Source organism: Lissotriton vulgaris, chromosome 5 (assembly GCF_964263255.1).
Source record: "Lissotriton vulgaris chromosome 5, aLisVul1.2, whole genome shotgun sequence".
Classification (NCBI taxonomy): domain Eukaryota; kingdom Metazoa; phylum Chordata; class Amphibia; order Caudata; family Salamandridae; genus Lissotriton; species Lissotriton vulgaris.
The window spans coordinates 1,675,365,987-1,675,387,536 of NC_141693.1; the positions used below are offsets into that span (position 1 = coordinate 1,675,365,987).

Consider the following 21,550-nt stretch of genomic DNA (forward strand, 5'->3'; position numbering starts at 1 on the left):
GAGAAGCATGGAGAACAAGTTCCCATATAGTATTTATGAGTGTGTGCAGGCGTGAGGATCTCAGGTAGAGTATAGACCAAGTCCAAACCAGACTCATTAAAAATACAGAGATTTTGTGGTGTAAGGTATGGTAATGCAGATTGGTCTTCAGTGTTAAGTTCCGTTCTCCTGAAGGTGGGATGTTATGTCTTAAGGCTGTGGTACTGCCTGCTGTGCTCACCCCTGCTTGATGATTAATTTGATAGACTATTCCATGAAGCGGTCAAAATGAAAAAATGCGAATGGCCTGCCTCGCTTGAATGGCCCTATGAAGATAGCACTTGGTGTTGGTATGTAATTTATAGGCTTCTAAGCCCCACTCACATGAAACCACTCAGTCACAGCACCGATCAAGCCCTGAATTACAAATGATGGTTAAAAGTTAAATTCTTGGTCAATGAATCAGTGACAGCTAACAGAGAAACTGAAGCTAGTACTGGATAGTTGTGGCTACGTTTTATAGAAAAATTTATTAAGTTAGGCTGATACCTCGTATGGCAGTGATTTTGGAAAGATGGAATACATTTTATTATGAATTACGGTACTGGATAGTTGTGGCTACGTTTTATAGGAAAATGTATTTTATTTATTTATTTTATTTTCGAGATTTTTATAGCGCAACAAATAACCTGGGGTGTCTCGGCGCTGTGAAGCTACTAGAATCAGCCATCATCTTACTGGTTGAACAACCATGTTTTTAAGAGCCTGCGAAAGCTCATCAGGTTCGGGCGGTCTTAATGGCCAGTGGCAAAAGATTCCAAAGTTTTGGAGTGGCCACCAAGAAACGCCTGTCTCCCCAGGTGGCAGTTCTTGTACGCGGTACAGGGAGGAGACTGGAGTTAGCGGATCTTAATTGCCTCTTGGGAGTATAAAGCTGAAAAGCTTTGGTAAGGAACCTGGGTCCTATGCCATGTGTTGCCTTATAGGCAATGCAGAGGGCCTTAAATTTGATGCGGCTCTCGACTCTCAGCCAGTGGAGGTGGCGGATGGCAGGGGTGGTGGGTTTGCGACGAGGGATATTTAAGAGAATCCTTGCAGCCGCATTCTGGATAGACTGCAACTTCGTTAGGACACGCTTCTGAGTATGTAAAAAGAGAGCGTTCCCATAGTCTATTTTTGAAAAAACTAAGGTAGAGACCAGAGTTTTTCCAGCTGAGGTAGGGAGGTAAGGCAGTAATTTCTTAATTTTTTTTTAAAATGAAGAATGCTGACGAAACAACCTTATTGGTGTGAAGGTCAAAGGACAGCTTACTGTCAAAGATCACTCCCAAGTTTCTGGTCTTTTCCACTGGGACAGGTGGAGGGCCCAGCTTTTCAGGCCACCAGATGGAAGACCATTCCGGGGAGAGCCTGCCGAAGGTCATGATCTCGGTCTTGTCCGAGTTAAGCCTCAGACAGTTCGAGGCCAATGTATTAAGTTAGGCTGATACCTCGTATGGCAGTGATTTTGGAAAGATGGAATACATTTTATTATGAATTACGTATTAATAAATATTTATTAGTATGAATTGTTCTAGACTTCATTTTTCAAATGCTTAATGTGAAAACTATAAGGAAATAAGAAATGTGCTAGTTCAAAGAAGGACCCTTCATAGACTCTTTCTGGCGCTCACAAAGGCAAGGGCATTCTTGTACAAAGTGAATTGGAAATATTTTTTGAAGTGTGAAGCAGTTGGTGTGGAATGGACCAAAAACTAATATGGAGTCCTTCGGTCCCCTTCAGCCCCCATACTTGACTTTGGGTCTACAAAGCAATTCCCCGTTTCAGCATGTGGTATATATGGAACCTGTAATGCTGCATGTTTATTTTTAGGTCGAGCCTAGCATTGCAGCGCAAATACACTGCTCGCTCTGCGAGGCATGCAGTAGTAGGGTATGTTGTGGAACTGTTATGGAAGCCTCTCCCACTGTCCGCCCATATTTGTAATTGGCTGGATTTAATGTCCTTGGTAAACGCTGGCTTCCGATTCATTATGAGGCTTGTTAGTCCCGCCTCGCTACCACCCTGTCTCCATTTGTTGCCCCCATAAAGACTGGTCCTTTTACTCCCCTCCTAACACAGCATGCTTTATCTAGTGGATGAGCGCTATTTACTTTATTGACAACGGCGTCAGTCCTACTGCAGGCACGCGGCGCTTTGGTGCCTTCTTTACTCCCCACTCCCCTTGTTCGTGCCTTCTCCCCCTCCCGTTGTCCAACCCTTCAAATACCCTGCCAGCCGTCCCTCCCATTGTCGTCATGCCTTTGCACTCACCTTGTTCGCGCTGCCCTCCCCCGTTGTCCGTGATCACTACCATTTGCAAAGCAATAGGTATTGTGTAAATGCTAGTCCTATTGCATTGTAAATGCTAGTTGGGACCGTGGAGTTTAGACAAAGGGCAGAAACATACTCGGAAACCTTCTTTAAGAATGAACCAGGATTTGCCTTTCTTCCAGCAGATCCTAATAAGTTATCTTTCAGCATGCTGAGCACCTGGCCCTAGAGATAACGGGGCCAGGTACCAAGAGTCTAGTAAAGAGGCTGCAGGTTTGAATTAGTACAAACCTAGCCGTTCCCCATGCAATGCTGCAGATGTACAGCGCGGAATAGCCACTCATGCGGTCTGATTGCGGCGCCGCTAAATTCAGTCTTCACTGCAGCTCATTAAGGGTTCATTAATACACGGGCTGGCTGCTGAACTACAATTAGGCCAGTCACAAACATGGCCACCGGGAATCCTTGCCAACAGGACAATATTGTACACACAATGAATGGCTGACCCCGAAGCCCAGAGGCAGTCTCAGGGCACTGCCCGTGATAACCCAGCACCACAAACCGCGGCGCTGGCCTCTGATGGCGGCCCTTCAGCAGAGCAGTTTGTTCGGGCACAAGGAAGAAGGACTGATCTCTCTGTTTTTTTTAAACCGTAATATTAACAAATATATATATGTTTGTGTATGTGTGAGTATAGAACTCTGGGTAGTTCTCAAGTTTAGGTGGAAAGCAGCTCCTGTAGAGAGCACTCTCAACACCAGCAGCACGCTAGATCTGCTCACCTCAAATGTCTGCTTTCCTATGAAAGTTAGAAAGGGACAAAGTCTTTTCGCGATTTCTACAGCAAGTTTTTAAGCATAGGACTAGCACAGTGCTGTCCATGCCAAGCTGTAAAATGACAAAAGCCAATTACCACTCCAGACACAGTATTACTGCTTTGAATTGGTAAAATACCAACTAAGCCAACCTGAAAGGGTATTGTTTTGATATATACATATATATGTAATATATGCTGTTGAAGTGGTGTAATCGAGCAGAATAAACTTTGTTGCACGCATCTGTGGTCCGTCCTCCGTTCTTAAAGCGCAGGGAGAAGAAACTGCGAAAAGGAGTTTACCTCATATATATTTACATATATACAGCCGCCTACAATAATTGTGTGTTGATAGATGTATTTCTCTAAATGTACATTACAGTGGGTTGTCTCTTGAATGTACCAAATGCTGCAGTTCAATAAATGCACAAAAGGAAAGTAGCTACATTGGTACCTGCTGTCCTTCACACCTGAGATTGACAGAAAAATGGCTTTGCTGGTTATACACTCGCCGCTGATATTTGCTGTGAGGTGCTGTTCGAATCTTAACCCCTTAAGTGCTGCGTCGGTGCGTTGGCCGACGGCAGCACTACCTCCCCAGTGCTGCGCACGACCATTGGACGTCCATTCAGCACTAGTTCCAATGGGCAGCGCAGCACTGGGGAGGGATGTTTACTAGCATCTATGAGGTTAAGAAGCAGGGCTTTAAGTGGGCCAGGTCCTGCTGGTGCTCAGCACCGCAATTCTAACAAGCATTTGCAATGCAATAGGTCTCGCATTTACGCAAGTTTAAGCTATTGGCTTTGTAAATGACAATGCCTTTTATTTATGTTTTAGGAACAAAATAAAAGGCATTGTTATTTGCAATGTCAATAGCTCAAACTCGCATAAATGCAAGACCTAATGCATTGCAAATGCTTGTTCCACTATCCCTACCAGGCATTTACTAGAGGGTAATAGTCTGGGGTCCGCTACAACTGTATTTATTATGTATCATAATGAATATGAAAAGAACCAAAACCATGTTCTCTCTTCCTTACAGTTCTCTCTTATCACTGGAATTGGCCTTGTAGGCCTAAGTTACGAGTGAGCTGGTACGGGGGAGGGAGGGCCTTTACTGCACCTAACAAATACAAATGCCTCAGGTGAGATATTTTCTGAGTGCCGTAAAACCTCCTGTTCTGGGTTTCCAGCAATAAATGGGAAATTGCATGCAGAATAGGTGCGCTTTTGCCAAATTCATCAAGACAAGATTAAGGAAATTTAAGATTTTATTCTTAGACATTGGTACTAATATATAGTTACTGTTGATCAATAGCAGGTTATATGAAGTGAATAGCCAAAACATAGTTACAGGGAAAAGTGAAGAGTGCCCTGTCATACATCTGAAACTGTGGGCCTCATTTGCAAGCCTATACGTTTTAAGACACTTCAGAAGCGCAATGTGCCTGCCCATATTTCAACAAGGCCATGTAAAGTCACCCTGCATGACTTATCATGGCCTTGTAAATATAGGCCCCTTTCAGGCATTACTCTGCGTGCAAGGTGCGTTCCATGGGTGTTGCTGGGACTGTTCGTAAGCAACATCTTGGAACTTGACACATACCCAGATTTACAAAGTGACATAAACCTGGGAAGGCGTCAGAATCTTACGCCTCCCAAGGGAGGTGTCGGAGTGGCACAGCAAGGCAAAATACTTTTATTTCTTCTTGTTTTTTGCTTTTTCAATGTGGGCTGCATTCTGCAACACACATAGAAGGAGCAAAATGCCATTAATTATTGTTTTTGTGCAGGAAGGTGTCCCTTCCTGCACCACAACAATCCTCCATGCAGCGCAGGCACCCTTGCACCATGTCGTAAGGGTGTCTGTGCTGGCGCATGCCTGCTGTTTGTGTACCGTCGCAGGGGAGAAAGACAGGAATGCGTCATATCTTGGAGATACGGCGCATTCCTGTCCTTTTATTTTGACGCACTGCAGCGCAGCTGGAAGGCTTATTGTGCCGCCGTGCGTCAAAATATACTGAATGAGGCCCTTAGTTTCTTGTCTTATTTTCGACCTACTAGTAAGAATACTCTCTTAAACTTCCTTAACCTGCCCTGATGACAAGCTCCTCAAATTACCTCGGAGATCGAAACATTAACATATTTTGGGCCAGATGCATGAAGAAAACGTTTTGCAATTTCCTAATTGCGAATCATTGTGATTCGCAATTAGCAAATCACAAAACGGCATGCATGAAAGTGGGTTGAACACTTTTTGCGATTCCTAGGGGATCACAAATTACCTACCTCATGAATATTTATGAGGTAGGTCGCAATTTGCGACCCCATGGAAATGGCAAAAATCACAGGGATGGTGGCCTGCTGGGGTCAGCATGCCACCATCCCATTTTCTTTAAAGGAAAACGTGAAGAGTTTCAAAAACAAAAATGAAAAGTTTTAATTTTATAAGACCTTCGGACCATGACGCCGTGATTCTGCGCGTTAGTTGGATTCCATGTCTCTGAGATTTATCATGATTTCCCGTAGTTATTGACATAAGGACCCACAGCACAGACCTTTGTGTGGGGTCGACTGCTGTAGCTCATCCATCTTTCTTTTTGGAACAATACTCTATGTAACTCAGCGCATTCAACCCTAAGCCCCGGGTAGAAGTTGTACCACCTACTGCGGGACTTGAAATCTTAGCTTCATTTTCTACAATACTTCCATGGACTTGTTGCTTCCCGACGTTACGACGGTGTGACAGATGTGGTGGCCTTTTAGAGTTGGAGGTTTCAGCCTGTACAAGATATACCCTTTTTGTTTAACTACGCCTGTGTACAGTTTCGAGAAAGATAGATCGTGGTATTGTTTCTTGAAAAATAAGAAGGAATAAGAAATAAAAGGATTGGGACAATTACGTCCAAGGCTAGTATTCTGGGTCCACTCTACAAATCGAATTATACACTTTTTTGCCCTGCGGAAGTTCCTTTTACAGGAGCGAAACGCGTTGGCTGTTGTTGAGTGTTTTTATGAGGAAAAATAAATAACTTTTTGAAATAAAGTGAACAGTTTGTGACTTCATCCCTGGTGCTGCCTCCACTCTTGCATTTAATTTCGCTTCCGGATTTCCAGTAGGACCGAGATACAGCAGGTCCCGTGGTGGGCTGGCATAGGACTTTACTTAACAAGGGACTTTATGATTGATGTGCTCAGCGCAGAGTCAGCTGCAGGTTCATTTTGTTGTATTTTCATTTTATAAAAGTAGGCAGTGGTTTGTGGGACCACAATTATCCAAAAAGAAGCTCCTCTTTTTTTTTTTTACCTCAGAAGAAGGAATGTGCTAAAACAACCAAAGAAATCTTGTTTTTTCTACCGCGATTGTAACCTGTGTAAAATAACACAATAATGAATGTCCTGTCTGTTCCTTGCCCACAGGAAGCTTCTGAAATCCACCCTGGTCCTGATGCCCCTGTTTGGGGTGCATTATGTGGTGTTCATGGCCATGCCTTACACTGACGTGATGGGCATCCTCTGGCAGATTCAGATGCACTACGAGATGTTCTTCAATTCCTCACAGGTCTGTTTCTGGTCCCATCTGTGCTTGCTCATCAGAGGACACACTTCACGCTTCCTTCATGATCCACAGCACGTCAGTATCGTCATTCGTATCCTCATATCTCAGCCACCATGGTTTCTGAATCTTCTCCTACCACCCTACCCGCTATGGGATTCTAATCTCACTTCACTACTCAAGTGTTTTCCCAATCTCCTTCTGCTACTGTCGCTGAGCTTCCTATGTCTTTCCTGATTTTCTTGCTACTGGGGTCTCCTTACTTTCTATAGGTTTTCTGCTTCTTCTACTGCTGCTGTCACATTCACTGCAAAGTTTCCATTAGTTTTCTAACAACTCTTCTACCAAAGCTACACAAGTCAGTTTGTTATTTGCATTGTATGGCATTAGATGAACACAACGAGGCAGAATTTTAAATGAGAATTGGGCAAACTTTTGTGACAGAAAGTGCTTAGAATGTTAGGGCCATCCCTGAGGGACGGTAGTGGCCTGGTGTAGTGTAGAGTTGGTGCTCTTTCATGGCCTAAATAACTGAAGCTGCACACCCGCCATCCTCCGAGAGTGTCAGTCCGAACGAAAACTAATTTCATACCTTATCAAATGGCGCCAACATAAAATCCTGTGAAAAGCAGTGAGTCATTTCCTCCACAAGTGTAATTTCCACTGGAGCATTCTCAGCCGCCGCAAGACTCAGCAGGAACACGCTCCAGTGTGGCAGTGCTTATCACCCCATGCCTAAGAACTATTCACCTGTCCTAGGCCGAAGTGCCAACCCTCTCAGCATGGCTTCCGCAGCCCGGCGCTGTTCATGCAGAGAGCCGTTCAAATCTAGAGAGAAAATAGGGTGGCAAGAGATCGACAGGGGCAAGAGGAGCGATCTGTGGGGCCAAGTAGTGCATCGCCCGGAAATCGATGCATTCACTTTGATGCCAGCCTCATGGTAGGCACCTCAGACGGACAGAGACGTTTTAATGCATGGGCAAAGTGGGCTCTGGCCCAGGGCCCCGGCCTTTCAGGGGGCCCCCTGACAGAGTCAGCTCCCTTTCCCAGAGTTTTGCCCTAATGACCTTGAATATTGCTTAAACAAATTGTTTTAAATACTGTTTTCCTTTCATTTATTTTTTATGTACCTGATGTGTGAGAGTCTAGTACAGCCATTTCAAGTTCAAGTTCAAGTTCAGGAATTTGTATAGCGCACTACTCACCCAGAGGGTCTTAAGGCGCTTGTGAGAGGGGATGCATTATTTATCGAATAGCCATGTTTTAAGTTCCTTTCTGAAGGAAATGTGGTTCTGTGTAAGGCGGAGGTGGGTGGGGAGAGAATTCCAGGTCTTGGCCGCCAAGTAGGAGAAAGATCTTCCTCCCATGGTGGATCTATAGATGCACGGAACTGCGGCGAGGGCTTGAGTGGAGGATCTTAGTTGGCGGGTGGGTGTGTAGAAGGACAGTCGTGTGTTGACGCATTCGGGTCCTAGTTTGTAGAGGGCCTTGTGTGCGTGGGTAAGAAGACGGAACGTTATTCTCTTGTTGACGGGGAGCCAGTGGAGGTCTTTCAGGTGACCGGTAATGTGATCTTGGCGAGGGATGTCCAAAATGAGTCTGGCTGATGCGTTTTGGATGCGTTGGAGTTTTCTCTGTAATTTGGCTGTTATTCCGGCATAGAGGGTGTTTCCATAGTCCAGTCGGCTAGTGACCAGTGCGTGGGTGACAGTCTTTCTAGTCTCGGAGGGGATCCAACGGAAGATTTTTTTGAGCATACGAAGTACGTTGAAGCAAGAGGATGAGACGGCGTTGACTTGTCTGGTCATCGAGAGTGAGGAGTCTAGGATGAAACCTAGGCTACGTGCGTGGTCTGTGGGTATGGGTGCTGTGCCCAGGGCCGATGGCCACCATGAGTCGTCCCAGGCGGAGGGAGATGATCTTAGGATGAGGACTTCCGTTTTGTCTGAGCTAAGTTTTAGTCGGCTGTTTTTCATCCATTCGGCTACTTCTTTCATGCCTTCGTGAAGGTTGGTTTTGGCGGTGTTAGGGTCTTTGGTGAGGGAAAGGATCAGCTGGGTGTCGTCAGCGTAGGAGATGATGTTAAGGTTGTGTTGTTGCGCGATGGATGCGAGTGGACTCATGTAAACGTTGAAGACGGTGGGACTGAGTGATGAACCTTGTGGTACTCCGCAGATTACTTCGGTGGCCTCTGATTTGAATGGGGGAAGTCGGACTCTCTGGGTTCTCCCGGCGAGGAACGAGATGATTTCGCAGAGAAACGTTGTGTTTATTTTTCATGCAATATACATGAAAAAAAGTTTCTTTTGGATCAAAACAAGGCATAACATATAAGAAATGGGAGGGTGTCACAAAGATTATTTTCAGTAATATTATTGAGCTACTGCTGTGTTACAATATTGAAAACACACATAACTATCCCTGAATATTAGATGAAAACACATTTGGGGCCTTATTCATGAGAAGTGATGCAACGCTGTGAGAAAACAGGGATGCGTAACTTCTTAGTGCGCCCTCCTTGCAACATGATGGATGCATCATATTTACTGCATGACGATTCATGTCGCAAGGAGTTAAAGATACATAAGTATTTCTGACGTATCTGACGTATTTGAGGGCGCAAAAGTGATGCATTGCTGGGGTGTGTCTGAAAATAGACGCAACTCCAGCAATGTGTCCTTTCACATGGGTCTTGCCTGCATCAGTCTTACACCTGTTGTGAGGCAGGTGTAAGATATTGATGCAATGGCGCACTGAGTTCTCATAGATTTCAATGTGCCACTTCTACGAGGCTTTTTGCGGGCAACACCCACCCTGCATACATTATACCTGGTGCAGGTATAATGTGGTGCAGGTTTGTAAGTAGGGCGCAACATGGCACATTTTTTAAGCTGCCAGCGCGTCACAAAAAGTGATGCACCAGCGGCATTAAAGTGAAGCAAGGCCTCATAAATAAGGTCCTTAGAATTTGTGTTCTTTTACACTGTCAGGGACCTAACTAAATGAAATAGTGTATTTAATAAAGCGCGCAGCTATTCAGACTAGAGTGTCCTGGCGCATGACAGCGAGAGGAAAACGTGCGTAAAAGACCCCTTAGTTATTAAAAAGCCAGGTTTTTAAGTAATTCCTGAAAGAGAGTGATCTGTGGTTATTCTCAAAGACTCAGTGAGGATATTCCACAATTTTGCGCCTAGAAAGCAGAGGGATCTGCCTCCAGTGCGGGCACGGCGGTACAAAAGGGGGTGGTGATGAACGGAGCATCTGAACCAATCAAACACTCACACCCAGTCAACAGATCTGGGTTTGATCCATCAGCGTTTTTTAGCCCACTCTGCCACCCCAGTTCAGACATGGCCATGTGCAAATCAGTCTGACGCTGTGCCTCATGGGAACAGTCCAGCCCGAACTGCCAAGCCATGTCTTCCCTGGACCGGATTAAAGCTTCCTAGGACCGGTTTCTGGCATTACAGCTGTCTTCAGCCAGGCTTGCTTGAATCCAGTGGCAAAGCGAGCAAGGGACTCACGTCTGAGCATACCCTGTCAACTTATGGCGAACAAAGCGGTACAAAAGGGAAAAACTGCTTAGCTTTAAGCAGCTATCACCACCCCCTTTTGTAGCAGGGCAGGAAACACTAAATCGAACCGCTGTCAGCTGCGCGCGCCTGTTTGGATCGGGAATATATAGGATAATGCCTGTAATGTAAACTGGTTCTCAAACGCAGCTGAAAAAGTGGAAACTGCGTGGGCAGAAGTGAGGAGCCCGATAGTAGCCCCAGCCCACCGCACGATTGGCATATCAGCTGCGGCGGACCAGGACTGGAGGAAAAGCGAGATGTAAATCGGAGCAGCTAAGGAGGTGCAGGCACGCAGAATCAAGTAAAGTGCAAGTGCCCGTAGGTAGGAGACATTTTTAAAAAGCACAGAGTAATTCAACCACACATATACAATTTTAAAAACCTAGTAGCAGGGCAGTAAACAATAAATCCTACTGCTATCAGCTGAGTGCGTCCATTTACATTGGGAATATATAGCCGAAGGGCTATGATGCAAACTGGATCGCTAACCCAGCTGAGTGAATGGAAACTGCATTGGAAACAGGGGCTCAAATTGGATCATAAATTCAAAGCTCGTCTGAACAGGGGCCCCCAAAATATGTTTGGCCCAAGGCCCCCAAAATCCTTAAGATGTCCCTACAGACGGAAAGAAATGTGGGAGTTTACTGGACATTCAAGCACGGGCTCCGCTTTGGTATTAATGTGGCTGGTGCTTATAACTTACGAATACGTTTGAAAATCGATGGGAAATATTGGTGATAAAATAATAGGTTTCTTTTTTTATTTCTTAGCGTTTTTTTTTGCAAAGCCGAAGCTCTGGTTTTTGTGGTTCCATTCGAGTATCTGTTTTTGGACTGGGGTCCAAACCGAATAGTGGTCGTAACAGGGCAAAGAGTAGCCGGCCTAACTTCCCTGGCTTCATGCTACACTTACAGATGGGAGCTAGAGCAGTTTGTCAAAGCTCGTTCAGGAGATTTGCAAGAGAGAACTGTAACTGGCTGTCGTACTCATCGCAGCAAATAACCATAAACAATGCTGCAGTCTAAAGAAAAACAGACAATTCTTGTAGGTGATCCAAAAAAGCATAAAAAGCAACTGATTACTACGTTACTTCCGATGGAGAAAACTCAGATACCAGCTGTTTGCAACTGAATGACCCTTGGCCAGCAGAGTCAGCCTCATGGATGGTATGGCCCACACCGCTGGAGTGGTGGACTGTGGCAGATTCCTCACTAAACATAGAAAAGAATAGTTTCCTTTCCAGGCACCTTACAGCAGTGTACCACCAGTTAGACAAATTAGACTACATTGGTAAGTCTTCTCTCTCCGAAAATCAAGCCATCCTCTGACGGTCAGATGAACCAAGCCAGTCCTTGAAGGCAAATGGAAGCTCCAATCAATAGATTTCATATTTATCTCTAGGAGCAAATCTGGAGCTGGACTATTACCGACACCACCTGACCTCAGAAGCCAATTCTGGCTTATCAGGGGCAATGGCCTTTGCAAGTGTTATGCAAGAAAGCCTACTCCAGACTCAAGCTAGCCTTGCGTCAGGGAAGTAAGGGGCCAAACAACCTGAATAGGAGCGCTAATTCTGGTGTCGCAATAAATATGTAAATGATCACGTAGCCTACCTTTACCTGAGGGAGTTGATTGCAATCGGTGAGGGTTGTATGTGCCAAGTCTCAACCTCCTTTGGTTACTGCAGCCCGCCCAGCCCGCAGTGGGTCTACAATATGCATTTAAAATTGAGCTGTTACCAGGAAATGGACAAGGCAGGCACTTGAAGCTCAATCCCTTCAATATCAGCAAAGGAGACAGTGTATGTTTGGCCTCAGCCCCGATAGCAGTGATGGAAGTAGGCATGCCAGCCAGCTCTCTCCAATGGAAAAGAAGCTACGCGTGGCTCACCACCACTGGAGTAAGTACGCAGCTGCAAGTGCCATTTAAAGATGCACTAGTGGCCCGGCCCATGGTAGTTGCACGGGGGTAGGGGAGAACAAAGATGTTGCACTAAGGTAAGGGCATGTTTATAAGGAACCACTCCTGCTCTTTCAGACTCATTCTTTGTCCTCAGACGATGAACCTAAATCATGTGTTTAAATTGATCAGTAGGAACAGATTATTATGCAATGCAGTTCATTACTTTTATGTTCTAGAAATGATTGGCAGTCATGCAGTGGACTAATTATTCTCGCCTAGAACACTATTTTCTACTTCCCCCTTTCAGGAGAAAGTGGTTCCTTCCATATCAGCAATTGGTAGTCTTGTCGACCACATGCACAGATGCACCACTGGAGGTGGGTCATAGGGAAGCACAACGTATGTTTTGGGCTTTCCCTCAGAGGAATGGGTGCATCTCCTAGAGGGCACTGTGGGTTAAACTATCCGAATTGGTGGTTGAACAAAACACTGTCATAATTTGCCATCTCTGCTTCAGACTCTATGTCAGCTTAAATTCCAGAAGAAGCAAAAAACCTGGCTCTTCTCCTTAAAACCTCAGAATCACCTTGGTTTGCTGATCCGTAGTGCCAAGACACCCTTTGGGGTGTCAGACGCCCTTTACAGAACTGCTGACATTACACTGCAGCTTCGTTGAGGCTAGAACAGGCAGTGTGGGGCCAGTTGCCACAGGTATGGCCATTACAGTTCTATCCTTTGCTGGTGTAGTAGCAGGGTTTCAAACACCAATGACTCAGGGACGAAGAGAAAGTGATTACAAACCAAGCTCAGTTTTAAAAAAAATTGAATGCCCGGACATGGCAATCGTGGATAACTGCGGGTCTCACTTTCCCTGAGCATTTTCTCGAATCCTCGCATGAGCTGCACTCCATACAGAATCCTCACAGCACTGGAACTACCTGCAAATGATACATTGCCTAAAGATCGTAGGAAACATGATCTCTGGAAAAAGATTGACACAAAAACATATAGCAATGATGTGTAGTCAACCCTTATGCTTAAGCCTCAAGGGCCTTCGTGAAACACCCTCCTCTATATATAACCTTCCATTTGAAATCAGCTAGCCTGTACTTGGATGTGAACCGCTGGATGTGCAGAAAGCCAAACTGTGGCATAATCCACGTGTCACGTGCCAAAGTCAAGCCCTAGGCTTGGGTGTACTGGTCATAAATCTGGGCTACTGTAAAGGTCATCCGCATCCGCAACCATGGCTTACAGGTAAACATCTCGTTGGCCTTACTGCATGACATGCCAAATAGTGGCAAAGTCTAGAGAAGGTAGGTAGTAGGTAAATAGCAGAAATCGGTATTCTAAGACACTAGAAGAATTTTACACCAGAACCATGACATGTGGCTGGTTGAGAGATGGGTAAAACGGGCGAACTGCGAACATATTTTACAAGTTACAATACCAGCTTCACATCTGCGACCCCCTTTTTCCAGAAGCCACGAGGTTCTCCCTTGATCTAGAAATATATGGTTCCCTTTGTCGGATGGTTGCAGCAATGTAAGTGGCTATCTTAGCTGCTGCCTGAAGATGGTAATGTGCTATGTATCCTTTTTCATGACAACTGCAATCTATATCTGCATTTTCATCTTTATGCACATTGCCTTTTTTCCTTTAACGACATACTCCTTCTCACTACAATCCCAACCCTATGTTTCTTTCTGGGGTTTGCTATGTTTTATGACTTTGTCAGTTTATATCAAAAAAGCTTTGCACTTAATAATTCAGATTCTATTAGTTGACATGTTGTATCTCACCTACGTTCAGTTCCGTTATACTTGTAAACATGAAATTGTTAATAAGAGGATGCTCCAAAAAGAAGGAAAGTCGTGGAATTAGAGATCAACTTTGTGGGAAGTGGAGACTGAACACTCTGGAGTCTGCTGGCGAAGAGTCCTAGGGGTCTTTTGCCTGCTGTGGTTGGGGAGTCCTTATCAATTTCAGCTGCCCAAGTGGGCCTTATAAACTGGCATCTGAAGTTGCTGACTTTAACATTGCAGCAAGGTGAGCAGAAAGACCCATGATACCACCATTGGCTCATGTCTATGGACATACTTGATGGGCCTTATTTGGGTATTCTTCAGGTGTGGGCATGCCAGGCTATAGAATCACACCTTTCACCTAACAATCTGTGTGGGTGATTGTTAAGGACTTTTGTCTGAAGGTGAGGTGGTAACCCCCTGCCAGGCTCAGCCAGCAGGACACGCCTTACCAGTCAAGAGAGGGGAGGCTCTGAACCTCTTAGATTGTTTCTCTCAGCCTCCCTCTCTTGTGAGCAGCTTTTCGCCTTTTCTGGTTAATTTATGTGTTCCTAACAATGTTTCACTGGTGGTCTAGTTGTAATTCAACAGCTATTTCCTTGTGACAAAGATAGATAGGACTTAGCTCCTCTGTGGTCTTTAACTCAATATACAGAGATACTCCAGTAAATACCCTTATGACTAAGTCATTCTGACAATTCCAAATCACATTGCAACAGTTCCCTAGAAAATGTTCATCCTCAGACACAAGCGCAAAGTCGGAAGGACCTCTTTACCATGGCTTGAAAGAACCTGACATCCCAAAGAAATTCATTGCTCTGGTCTGAAACTGACCATTCACATCACCTCAGTAGTGGGTAACCTGAGTAAGGTTTCTGAAAGAGTGATGTTAACGTTACTTTGCTGCAGAAGTATCAGGTATCGGCCATCTCTCAGGGTCAGCTGGAATAATGGAGATTTTGTTTCTTTGCAGGGATTTTTTGTGGCCATCATTTACTGCTTCTGCAATGGAGAGGTAAGTTTATCCTGCAGAGCTGTGGTTGCTAAGTGGAGGGATCTTACGACGAGCAGAATCTGTGTTCACAACTAAAATAGGGGTTGGTTTATGGATAATACTTAATGCAAGATAAATTACAATTTCTGATGTTCTTAATTGTAAAAATATTTCTTTAATTTGAATTGATTTGTTAAATGAAGAACAAGTTACTTACCTTTGTTAATGATCTCTCTGGTGGCTACATTATCTAACAGCAGATTCCTTACCTTGTGAATAATATCAGGCATCAGAATGGATCTGGAAACCTTTAGAGCAGTTCTCCTGCACGATGCTAGGTGAATATGAGAAATTGGGTTGTTGGCTGAGAGGGGTGTAAACCCTGCTCAAGCATCAGCTACAGTCTCTGGCAGGTTGAACAACTAAAGTCCCTAAATTAACCTGCGCTTAACCCTCTGGTAGCTTGGCACTAAAGTAGTCATGCTTAACTTAGAAACAATGTTTAAAGTATTAATACAGCACACAAACAGTAATAAAGTGAAAACACAGCTTAGAGTGTGAGAATTTATAATCATTGAGAACCGTCCCTGTTAACGGGCACTATAACTTTTAAATAATGAGTACATATGACACATCAGGAATTTATACCTAGACGGCAGACCTTGCTATATTTTATGAGTATCTTTAATACATTTAGCACAACATATTGTTTTACACTGACACTTTACTGGTTTCTTAATGCCAATAATGTGATTTACGATTAGCACTAGGTTACAAAAAGTTAAAATTATCTAAACCTATGTATAAGAATTCAATGACATGATAATGTTGGGTGACATGTTTAGACATACTGTGTTAGTATGATATTAAACTGAGTAGGTTTTTAACTGATTAACCATAAAAAATGTACATGTAAAATATTAATAGACATAGGTATTTTTTGGATTAATTAGCTTCTTGTTTATCATTTTTATAGACCCCTGAGGAAGGGTCAATGGAGTGACCCGAAATGCATTGGGTTGATTAAATTTATGGATTGAGAATTTCATGTGATGTCCACAGAAATTATAGTGGATTGGTATAAACTCGAATAATTGAATTACTTCTGAAAATAAAGAAGATTTGATTGACGCCAAGTCGGCTTATAATTGTTTCTAATGTTGTTTGGAGTATCGATAAGGAACTGTCATCGTTCCCAGTAACAAGTGCGCACATTCTTCAGGGAAGAAGTTTCCTAACCAAATAATTACTTACTTATGATTCATGGCACTCTGACAAGGTCCAACTGATGGAGTAGCACTAAATGAACTTAGATTAGTTAGTTAAGTGATTATAACAGAGTGTGCGCGGAGAACCTATCACAATTTAACACAGGAAAAAACCCTCATCAATTTAGAAACATAAAGTACATTTTTATAAATTATTTGACACCAAAATAACAAAAATCCAATCAATAGAACAGGTTATGAATTTTATAAGTTTAAGGTAAAAACTAGGATCTTAAAGATCAAAGCACCAACCGCGGACATTGAGTCGCGTGAGATCAAGGTAAAAAAATGTGGCCAAATTCGATGGAGCATGTGTCGCATACAGGAAATGGGATTGGGTCTTGTCGGCACTAACCTTCGGAATTAGAAGAATTAGAAGACATTTTGTGGAAAAATGTCTGAGAACATTAAGTTATGCGGGGCAAAGCTGCAGGAGGTGTCTGAGGAGCGGTATCGTCATCTGGATGTAGCTGCAGTGAAGATTTCTAAGTTCAGATTTAGTCTCTTTTTTGGAAGTCATAAATCTTCAGAGGGACAAAGATGCAAGTTTTAGCCCAAGAGTGCTTCATGTGGCCGGATACCCCTTCCCAAAGGACCGCTGAACCGTATTTGCTTTTGTGGAGAAGAAAGTAGCAGAAGCTGCTGCAAAGTCAGGTTGACTGGCAAAGCACCTTGGGCAGATTGACGAGTAGGTAGGTCCAGGTCTCCTTGCGATTCTCAGAGTACGTTTTAGCTAAAACTTTTCCCAAGTTTGACTTTCTGGGTACCTTTAGCACCACTTCTAAGGGTCCAGGGCTGGAGAGGCACCACGTGGATGGTCAGGACTGGGTCCAGTTGCGGGTCAAGATGGTTGGAGCTTTTTCTGTCCCTGAGGTATGGATGAAGAGGCCAACCAACTAGACCTTAGAGTCACTCTGGTAATAATGAGTTCAAGTAAAAGAGCAGGGCTCAAGCAGCAGGGCAGACTTCTTAGGAGTCATGGCAGGCTTCAGGTAGGAGAGTAGTCCTTCCAGGTACAGCAAAGCAGCCACTTGAAGTAAAAAGCAGGCCACAGCAGCAGGCGGTCCTATGAGAGTCCTTCCACCCCAGATCCAGAAAGTGAACTGAAGAGTGGGTCTGAAGGTCATATTTTTACAGCTGGTGCCTTCTTTGAAGTAGGTCTAGTTTCTAGAGATTCTCTAAGAAGTGTTTGGAATTTCCCACCTCCCCAGCTTTTGCTCCAGCCTGGCTGCAGGCACAGTGGGCTGGTATGAAGTAATTTATGTGAAGGCAGGGCACAGCCTTTTGAATTGTCAGTGGGGTTAGGGCCAGCTACTACCCCCACCCTTTCAGTGATGGCTCATCCAAGCACAACTAATCTCTCTATTTTGTGGCTGTCTGGGAGGAATATACAAAGTCCAACTGCCAACTTCGCCCAGTCATGTGACACAGGAATAGGCTGCAGGCACCAAATAGCTAGGGCAGAAAAATGACACATTTCTAAAAGTTGGGTTTTAAATAAGTTGATTTAAAATCCGACTTCATCATTAAATATGATTTTAAATTACATTTCTCAAACGCCAAACTTTTCCTACTTGCTCTAAATCCAAAGTTAGCACTTATTAAATGTAATATGGCAACTCAATGTCATCCTATGAGAGGTAGGCCTCACTAGTGAAAAATGAATGTGTGTGTTTTACTACCAGAACATGTAAAAGTTAAAAGTGCATGTCCAATCTTTTAAATGCAATGTACCCGGCCCCATGGGCTACCTAAGGCCTACCTTAAGGGTGACTTATATGTAATAAAAGGGGAGTTTAAGGCTTGACAAAGAGGTTCTTTTGCCAAGTCGAGTTGGTAGTTTAAAACTGCATAAAGGATGCAATGGCAGGGCTGTGAGCAATTTTTAAGGGGCTACTTAACTAGTTGATACAATAAATGCTGCAGGTCCACTTGTAGCATTTACTTTACAAGCCCTGGATATATGGTATGCTACTCTGCTAGGGACTTATAAGTAAATTCAATATGTCAATCCGGTGTAAGCTGATTTTACCATGTTTTAGGGAGTGAAAACAAGCCCTTTAGCACTGATTAGCAGTGGTATAGTGCACAGAGTCCTGAAGCCAGAAAAAAACTAATTCAGAAAAATAGGACAGTGAAAGCAAAATGTTTGTGGTAAGACCACCCTAATGCTGACCAGTCTACAAGTTGAGTTGTGTGGCTCCACACCAAAATCGTTCTGCTTCAAAGGGGACAAGTGGAACCCCATATAAGCACCACCCATGCACGCTGACTTTGGTTATTTTCTAGGCTGTCTGCTCTCTTAGACACAAAGCCCAATGGCAAACTGGTATGACCAGTGGGCAGATCTCTAGATTGAGACCATTTTAGTTCGAAAAGGGTAAACTTCACTGAACAGGGAGGTAGGCGGATCAGTGAGAAATCTGCTGCCAGTTATAATATCCACCAGTAAGATCTTTACTGGAGGTTAAGTAACTTGTTCTTCTGATGGATATTTCTAACTGCAGGTTCCTCAACTTGTGAATAGATGCAAGAGCAGTCCCTCCCAAGGTGGTCGGTCTGTGAACTAGCTCACCCCAAAATGTCCTGCAGTACTGAACAGGTAAAATGTGCCTCTCAACGGATGGTCAAAGCAATATTACTTCGCAAAGTTGTGTATCAAAGCTGACGTAGCCATCCGACAGGTAGACCAGGACAGGTACTCTGCATGCTAATGCAGCAGTAGTAGCTTTGGCCCTGGTTGAATAAGCTTGAAAGATTTTTGAGAGCAAGTAGTATATTTTTGCACTGCTTTTTTAGGTCTCGCACCTGCGAAACGATCGCAAAGCGATCGTCGCTGCGAGACTCTATTGCAATCATTTTGGCTAACAAGAATGTACAGGGAGCGACAAGAGATGTGCACGCGCCGCCTGCCGTAATCCGATCAGGTCGCGCGCGCGTTCAACATCTCCTGTCTCTCTCAGCACAGGCGTGATTGTGCCCTCCCCCCTAAACAGCCTCACCGCCTCCGTGGCACCTCTCTGATATAGTTAGTGGGCCCCCGGGAGATGATGCGAGCGCCTGTTTCTCCCCCCGCCTTTAAATACTCACCGGCTGCTAGGGGGGGCTCCTCTGATGGCGGCAGGATGTCTGTGACTCTCGCGGTGGGGGCAGGCACTGACAATGTGCCTCGCGCCCCCTCCGCTACCCAACAATGCTTGCTGGTTCCTCTGCCGGGGCTCCCTCCAGTACATGGGAGCCCCGCAAAGCTGTGTCCCCTTTTGGCTGGCAGCCCCGGGCTCTCCACACTCCAGGGGAGCCCTGGGCCACGGGAGGACGTCCCTTCTTCTTCCGGGCCGGCGCTGGCCAATCACAGCGCGGCGGCGGCCGTCACTCCACGTTCGCCTCGCTGCTGTGCTCCCTCCCCCCGCTCCTCTGTGCTTGGGCGCCTGCCTCCTGCTCTGCTGCATGCCTGAGCCTGCTGCTGGGGAGCTCAGGAGCCTCAGCGCTGACAGGCCGTGACCACGAGTTTATCGAAACTGCGAAGGCCGTGCACAAAGCCGCAGGAAAGCAGAACTAAAACTCCACGTGCACGAAACGGAAGTCCCGCCCCACAATAGGTTTCGTTTTCAGAACTTTTTGAAATACCATAGGAAACAGTGAAACTTGAGCTACGCGTGCGCGTTGACAGAACCCCGAAGAAATACAAACAGGGGATCCCAAAGTGGTGTGAAAGAGCGGTGGAGGAGTCAATAGAACCCCGTTTGGTGCGCTGACACTACTAGTGTTTAAAATGCCGATCCGTGCCTTGTGCACCATCTGCTCGGATTACTTCGATAGCGTGAGGGATGTGGCGGCGATTCACTGTGAACACTCCTTCCACCTTTGCTGGTAAGTGAAGGCGGGTATTTTCTAGCATAGGCCCTTCTGTGCCCCAGTGCTTGGACTGACTGCTGGCCTCCTGTGACTCACAGGCCTTGACGACCGGCACGGGCCCCCTTCCGGCGAGGGTCCTGCTGCTGCTGTGACGCGCCCCATGTATCTCCGTTGAAACGGCCCCCTCCTTTGCCCAGCTGGGCTTGCTGTCGCTGCTGATCCCAGGCGCTCCTGACCCCCTTGTGTTGCTGTGACTGCTACCTGAGGCCCTATTTGTGGGCAAGGCTTCCCTGGGATTCCTTCCCTGGCTGACCCGGCCTCGCAGCTGATCGAGCTACCACTGCAGCCTCACCGCCCGTGGTTGCTGACGGCTATTCCACTCCACCATCGACCTCCGAGACACCCCTTTGAGGGCCTCTGGACCTGTTTGTCACTCTAAGGCCTGGCTGCTGCCACTGCGGGACTGCGGGGGTGTCCCCCATTTCACTGGCATCCGGGGACCTGCCAAGTCACTGCTGGGGCCCCCTCATCTCCGGATGCACTGTTTCCCTGCGGGGTTGGCCTGGACGGGAGCTGGAGGCAGCTGCTGACCTCCTATTGCCCAGCCCCCACCGAGACTCCGTGAAGCTGTGAGGAGGTGGATGCACTTTCTACCGACGGCGGGGAGTGCAGGGGGGTTCCCGGTGCCACCGATCTGTCCGTGGCCCCTCGCCCCTTTTCGTGCTTCAGGGGGTCCTGTTCTCTGCCCTGCATCCCGCTTTGGCTCTACTTCAACTGGCATAGCGGCGGTACCTAGGGACATCCAGTGGAGGTGCAGGAGAGCATACCAGACGGCTTAAGGTCCGAGCCTTGGGGTGCCTGTGGGTTGGCATCTGGCCTGTGTTATCGGCCACGCATGTCGAGCGGCGGGGATCTCCCAGCACGGCATTGACACCTAGAAACAACTTGCTTTTGATATGATCTATATAGTCCTGTACTCAAGCATCTACCCATATTTATGTTTTGACGTATTGAGTGTAGGGTTCTTGATCAAGTGTGTGTGATGGGATTTGCTAGTAAGGTGTGTTGCTCCATGCCGTGCGTGAGGTGCATCATCAGAGTTATGTGAATAATAACTGCGTCAGCACCGTGCCTGAGGTGCATCATCAGAGCTTTGTGAATAATAACTGCGTCAGCCCGTGCCTGAGGTGCATCATCAGAGCTGTGTGAATAATAACTGCATCAGCTCCGTGCCTGAGGTGCATCATCAGAGCTGTGTGAATAATACCAGCTGTGAGCCCGTGCCTGAGGTGCATCATCAGAGCTGTGTGAATAATAACTGTCAGCCCGTGCCTGAGGTGCATCAGAGCTGTGTGAATAATAACTGTGTTAGCCCGTGCCTGATGTGCATCATCAGAGCTGTGTGAAAAATAACTGCGTCAGCCCGTACCTGAGGTGCATCAGAGCTGTGTGAATAATAACTGCGTTAGCCCGTGCCTGATGTGCATC

At 45.7% G+C, this 21,550-nt stretch overlaps 1 protein-coding gene across 1 annotated transcript in view; it reads left to right on the forward strand.

Moving 5' to 3' along the window:
* Positions 1–21,550, forward strand: part of LOC147716934 (parathyroid hormone/parathyroid hormone-related peptide receptor-like) — a 296,895-nt gene that overhangs the window by 267,031 nt on the left and 8,314 nt on the right. The window contains exons 11-12 of the mRNA XM_086919829.1: positions 6,528–6,669; positions 14,919–14,960. Coding sequence (XP_086775955.1) covers positions 6,528–6,669; positions 14,919–14,960 — 184 coding nt within the window. The remainder of the gene's footprint in view (positions 1–6,527; positions 6,670–14,918; positions 14,961–21,550) is intronic.